The sequence below is a fragment of the Pteropus vampyrus genome, unplaced genomic scaffold (assembly GCF_000151845.1).
Source record: "Pteropus vampyrus isolate Shadow unplaced genomic scaffold, Pvam_2.0 Scaffold26, whole genome shotgun sequence".
In the NCBI taxonomy this organism is placed as follows: Eukaryota; Metazoa; Chordata; class Mammalia; order Chiroptera; family Pteropodidae; genus Pteropus; species Pteropus vampyrus.
In genome coordinates, this window is record NW_011888807.1 from 100642 (window position 1) to 106734 (window position 6093).

Genomic DNA, 6093 nt, shown 5'->3' on the forward strand with positions numbered 1-6093 from the left:
GTACTGCACACAACTTTAGGATTCTGCATTTGCAAATCATTTGCAAAGACCTTGCATCCCAGCATGATGGGAATGAGAGTCCTGTGATTTGGGGTGAGAAAATTGTATAAATAGGTACTGTGGTATTCACTGTCTTATGGAAGTTTTAGGAACTTGAACACTAAAATAACCTCGTTGCAATTAACAAAGGGATGAGTAAAATGTTGCCATCAGCAGGTGACATACAGGACTGCCCAAGGTTATCACCAACCTCCCCCAAGTCCCAGGTGACTATTTTGTGACAGGTTTAGGCTGCAGATGACATAAAATACTTCTGGGTAGATGGTGATTTTGATGTCCTATAGCAAAGACTAGCAACACCACACTCCTGTACTGCACACCACTGGGAACTGTGGGGGCATCTCAGTAAAAGGGTGTTGAAAAGGATTTATAGGATCTGGGCTTGAGTTAGGTGATTTTCTGGAGGATTCAAGGAAGCGGGGCTTTGCTCTGGGTTGGATGCTGTCAGAAAGCAGGGATTCTGTAACTGGGTCTCTTGTACATCTTATCTAGTAGCAGGAGGGATGGAATGAGGCTGAACTTATAACTGGTAATGCAGCAGCAGTCACTCAGGTTTAGCCAGGATGGGGGCTATTAGGTCACTTCTGCAGTTTGGATAATGTTCTTTTACTTGAGTTCTGACATGGTTATGGAGTGGTCTGGTTTTTCTCTTGATCTCAGTCATAGTGTGGCCTTGTTTAATATTGGCATTCTATGGAATTGTCTGATGTTCCATAGGAGATCACCGAGACAGCTATGAGTGCCAGGCCAGCTTTCTTTCTCAGGAGGGTTGAGAAAACCTTATTTATCACCAGTTGAGAGCCACTGAATCCTTTCTAACATGGATTCTATTTATATTTTTATTCTATCTTTGGGGGAAGTTGAGGATTTGTTTTTGACTGTATCTATTCAAAATAGCAAATGTTCTACCAGCATATATTTTAATCTTTAACAGAATAGTTTTTGGAGTATCAATTAATGGCCCAGAATATTTATCTCAAATTTTCCTTGTTTTAGTCATTATAGTCAATAAATCTATGATCTGTCAAGACTTTTTCAACCAGATGACCCTGTAAAGCTGGTCTGTTTGTACTGTTTTCAGTGAAGTTTTTTTTTTTTTCCCCTGTGAACTTTACTAGGTGGCTTGTATGTTACACTATACTTGACCTACATAGATTGAATAATTTGCCATGATCACACCATTAGTCATTGGTATGGTGGTGCAGTTTGAACTCAGGTATTCTTTCTAGAGTCTATGTGTAAAGCAAGAAGCAAGAGGATAGAAACTGGAGACAGGCTCTATGCAGAAGGACAGGAGCCCTGCCTCTATTTTGATAGGTACCTACATTTCAAAGGTATTTATGTCTATTTAATGTACTTGCCAACTCCTTTTGTTATTTATCTAATGGTATGTCTGTCTTTGCTATGAGAATGGGCTCCATAAGGATGTAAACTATACTTTAATGTCACTATAAATGTCAAGGTAAACAAGTACTTGAGTTGGAGAGGGTGCCTCATGTTTAGATTCACTACAAATTGTAGGTAAATGTATTTCTTAAATAGTTATACCTGCAAACCAGTTAGAGCCTGCTGGTTTCCACTTTTGAACACTGGCTTTCTCTCTGGGTTTTCTAGGTGGACAGTTACCAAGGTTGGACAGCACAGTGAGGCTGCAATTTAAAGACCACATCGTCCTCACACTGGGGCCAGATCAGGATCGATCTGTGAGTATCCAGAGGAAAGAGGGTTCCTCTCCCCTCAGGGTACTTCCATCAGGTTATCGGACCAACAGATGGCCCCTGCCCTTCTCCTTTGGGAATCCATCTATTCTCACAGCTTAATGCCATCACATTAGAGCAGATAGTGCCCAAATCTCACTGTTCCTGTTGCAGATTTTCCTGCCTGTTGGGCACTTGAGAGCTTGCCCTCATCCCTCACAGAATCACTTTTCATTCCCCTCATGCAGTGATTGTCTTTGCCTCCCATTCTAATTCAGGCCACGTTGCTCAGACAACTGCACACACCGTTCGTGCATCTCCCTCAGTCCCTCTCCCACCCTGTACAGTGTGTAGATGTGTCTTTACATATGGTTTTATTGATGTTTCGTCTTTAAAAATCTCTATCCCACAGGAAGATGGTCTACATTTCATAACACTGCCACCTAGCCCAGTAGTTCCCAAAACTGGCTTATTGTAGAATCAGCTGGAAAATTTTAAAGATATTATACATTTCTGGGTTTCATCTGGTCTGTGTTGGAGCCTCTGCCTTTATTATTAAAGCTCCCTGTACAGTCCTAAGGACCTTGGGAACTATCCCGTGCCCTGTGGCTTTACCCTGTTCCTCCCAATCAGCTTTCTTGGGAGGTACCCCATGCATCGTTGGAGGGGATGCAGGTTAGGGCACCAAAATGCTTTCATAACCAGACTGTTCCAGCCATTAGGGCCAGACCTGGTGAGAACTGGTTTGCAATATATGCAAACCTCAAAAGTACTTATCTCCATTAAAAGTACTTATCTCCATTAAAAGAAATCTTAGTTACTCTGATAATCAGTTTTGGGATATTCTGCATCAGGCCAAGGTGTTTGATCCTTATTAAGAGGTGACAGGGAATGAATAACACTTCTAGAAGTGGCAAACTGCATTATGTAGGGTGGAGAGGGAAGGGAAGTAGAGGCCGTTTGGGAGGCTACTGTAATTGGAGTGAAAATTTTTAGAGATCACAGTGGTATTTCTTGAGGTAATATTCACTCCATGGTATTCATAAATTGTTAATTCATACCTAGGAATGTCAGATTTGATGCAAAGTACAGGTGTGATTAAATGAAGACTTGAGTGTTAAGTTGATAAATGAATGGTTGCTTTTCATTAAAGCAAGTTTTCGAAGATGCTGATGCAGGTATACTGTTTTATCTTTAAAAAAGTGACTAAAGGTGACTATTTGTTACATACCAATAGTAATCTGTGAGGACTATAATGAAGCCCTTGATATTTTGTCGATGACTTGATGTTTTTTTTTTAAAGGATGAAACTCAGGAAAAGATGGTTTACATCTACCATTCTTTAAAGAATAGGAGAGAGAAACACATGATGGGAAATGAGGAAACAGAGGTTTGTGCCAACCTAAAATGTTTTTCCTGTTATTTGGTGGTGGTTAGGAAGCATTCTTTTACCTTTGATCTGTGTGCTTTTTTATGAGTGCAGTATGGGCTTAACATTTCATGTAATTGACAGAGCTCCCGCACCAGGACGATTGATAGACACACACAGACCAGCTTTAAAAGATAGTAGCTGAGACGTGTAGCCTTGTAGGAAAGGTGTAATGAGAATCATTTAAATCAGGATGCCTTTCGTGATATTTAAGTTTTCATGTGGGAATTGGCAAATTCTGTAAGTTATCTGAAACAAGTTTCATACTTATGAAGGTATCAAAATTAATGATATATTGAGAATTTTGGAAGTTTATATGACAATGCCACTTAAGAGATTATTTTATCTGACGAGATTTTCCTTTTTCAGTCTTATGGACTTCGCTTTCCTTTATCTCATGTTGATGCACTGAAGCAGATTTGGAACAGTTCAGCTATTTCTGTCAAGGACCTGAGACTTACTACAGATGAGGAAAAGGAAAGCCTGGTGTTATCCCTTTGGACAGAATGTTTAATCCAGGTAGTCTAGTGCATTTATAGAATCGAGTGTCTACTACTTTATATATACATGTGACAAGAGCAGATTTACGTGCTAGGGAGCCCCAGCACATAGACTGGGTAGGAAGAACAGTTCTGTACAACTTTCCTTTTGTGTGTCTCTACTAACACAAGACCTGCCTCTTATAGGTGGTCGTGGAAGAATGGCAAATTAATGTGACAAAACCATATTTCGGACAAGTTTATTTAATCCAGTGTGGTAGAAAAGGCACAACTACAATAAATTTAAATGTCAGTGTCGTTACCTTGCTTTGTCTTTGGAAGAAACTTCTTTAAAGAGCCTCACTGGCTCTAGAAAAATTTTCAACAATTAACGTGAAGAAAAAAAATTAACTTTTTTTTTTTATAAAGAAAATATACATACTTTTGTGTAAACACCCCCCCTCCCCCTTTAAAATACTCCTATAAGTTTCATTAAATAATACTGCCACACTAATGAGAGGCACTCACATCTATGGACATATGAGAATTTTGCAGATGCTTGAAAGATGACAAAAGAGCCTGAGATTGAAGGGAAAAAAACCTAATATTTACATGGAAAGACCCAAGTCTCTTTATATAAAAACTCAAAATAGTTGGTCTTTGAGCTTAAACAATTCAGTTATTTTAAAGTGCATATAGGTTAATATTTTTAAAAATACCCCTGGAGAACTTAATCTTTCTATATGAAAATAGAATAGACATTTTTCTGCTTTCCGGCAAAAGTTGAAGATGAAGGGAAGTTTCCTCAATATGTTTAAAACCAATTCAGGAGGGAAGAATGCTTGTGAATTGTACAGTTAAAAGTGGTAATGATTACTTGAAACTAAGTCCAAGAAAATATCCTACCTGATTTTGCTTAAATGGAAGCTATTTAAAATAGTAAAAAACAATGAGTTTTCTGTCATTTCAGAGAGAAATCGACTCCACCTTTAAAGTGAAATGGTATATAGTCAAGGCTCAAATACTATGTGGTTTTAATCTGAACATTTGAAATTGCCCTTCAAGCAAAGAAAAATTTGTCTAATATGCAGGTGCCACAGTCTTTACAAACACTTCTTGAGGGCAGATCAGGCAAAATCTAGGGTGAGGTCTCAGCACCGGGATAGGTTAAACACTGGTTAGAGTCCTGTCACCTAGAAGGGGGTCTCCTGTAAGAGTGCAAGGATGGCCACAGGTTATTTGTGCTTTTTTAGTTTGAAAGGCTGAGCAAAGAATGGCTACAGAAAATACTCCCGTACTTGAGCCTTTTCCTAATAAAGCTGAGGTCTCTTCCTGGGGTCCGTTACAAGTATAAATGCTCAGGGTGCTTCAGTTATAAAAGTCTCAATAAAGGACCTTTGTTGTAGCTACTGTAGCATATTAAGAGGAAGGTTTATTTAATCTGTCTTCAAATGTTGCTAAAAGATTCATCCTTTTGCAAAAGTATGAGTTGACATATAGGAATTCATTTCCCTGTGTGTTACACTCATACATGCATCTACTAGTATATTAATAACTAATATAGGATGATAGCACCACCAGTGTCCTATATAATGGCTATCAGGAATAGGATTCATATTTGGGACACAGAGAAAGACTTCAGTAAACTTGCTCACCAAAACTGGAGCTCAAGCAGGAGTAGAATCTTTCCCAGAAATCAAGACATATTTATGACAGGAACACTGAAGAATTGGCAAGAATATTTTGAGCTTTTCCCATGGTTAACAGCAATAGTCTTGTCTTGGAACTTTGGAAAAAAATGTGTTCATTCTCAGTGATCCAGGTGCATGAGGACAAGTAGCTTCCTTTCCGTGGGACGTGAGGTTCCTTCTTCCTTTGCTCTTCCTAGGGATGCTGTAGATTCTCTCACAATATCTCAATGTCCCATTTCTGTGTTTCTTCTCCCTCCAGGGGATGATTTACAATTACATGAGTCTTGTCATAATAATTTCCTCCTAAAATAGAAATTCCAAAACAAAAGATTATTTGTTCACACAGGTGCTTAACAGTTTCCACAAGCTTTTGTTCAGCCCATTGTTTGGGTAGATTAGTATGTCATTCACAGAGCGGTCTGAAATGGGAAACTGAGTTTAAACAGGCTTAGCTATTATTCACCTCACATCAGACCTCATTATGACTCAAACTGAACAACTAAGAGGTATAATAGATGATTGCATAGGCAGTGTGCCCTTACAATGCAAGTCTTAAGAACAAAGTGCTCTGAGAGCTCTGGCTGAATGTCAGGTACTGTATTTTTGTTTCTACACCAACAGTGGCTATGACTAACCCAATGAAAGCAAAAGCCCTGAATAATATTGGCCCTGACCTTGCTGCATTCAAAAACAAGGTTAAATACCTACCAGAAGTTTTAACTGAGGGCTTTGAAGGA

General features: G+C 38.9%; 2 protein-coding genes across 8 annotated transcripts in view; one reads left to right on the forward strand and one right to left on the reverse strand.

Moving 5' to 3' along the window:
* The window catches only part of RIOX2 (ribosomal oxygenase 2), a 25320-nt gene extending 21331 nt beyond the window's left edge, over nt 1–3989 (forward strand). For 6 of the 7 annotated variants that reach the window (XM_023528467.1, XM_011356392.2, XM_023528470.1 and 3 more), the window contains exons 8-10: nt 1675–1763; nt 3061–3147; nt 3556–3989. In XM_023528467.1, coding sequence (XP_023384235.1) covers nt 1675–1763; nt 3061–3147; nt 3556–3714 — 335 coding nt within the window. In that variant the 3' untranslated portion in view covers nt 3715–3989. The remainder of the gene's footprint in view (nt 1–1674; nt 1764–3060; nt 3148–3555) is intronic. The other variant, XM_023528469.1, reaches the window with a different exon arrangement.
* Nucleotides 3990–5392: 1403 nt separating this feature from the next.
* The window catches only part of CRYBG3 (crystallin beta-gamma domain containing 3), a 103869-nt gene continuing 103168 nt past the window's right edge, over nt 5393–6093 (reverse strand). Inside the window, exons 21-22 of the mRNA XM_023528465.1 lie at nt 6031–6034; nt 5393–5705 (exon numbers count right to left, since the gene is read on the reverse strand). Coding sequence (XP_023384233.1) covers nt 5571–5705; nt 6031–6034 — 139 coding nt within the window. The 3' untranslated portion in view covers nt 5393–5570. The remainder of the gene's footprint in view (nt 5706–6030; nt 6035–6093) is intronic.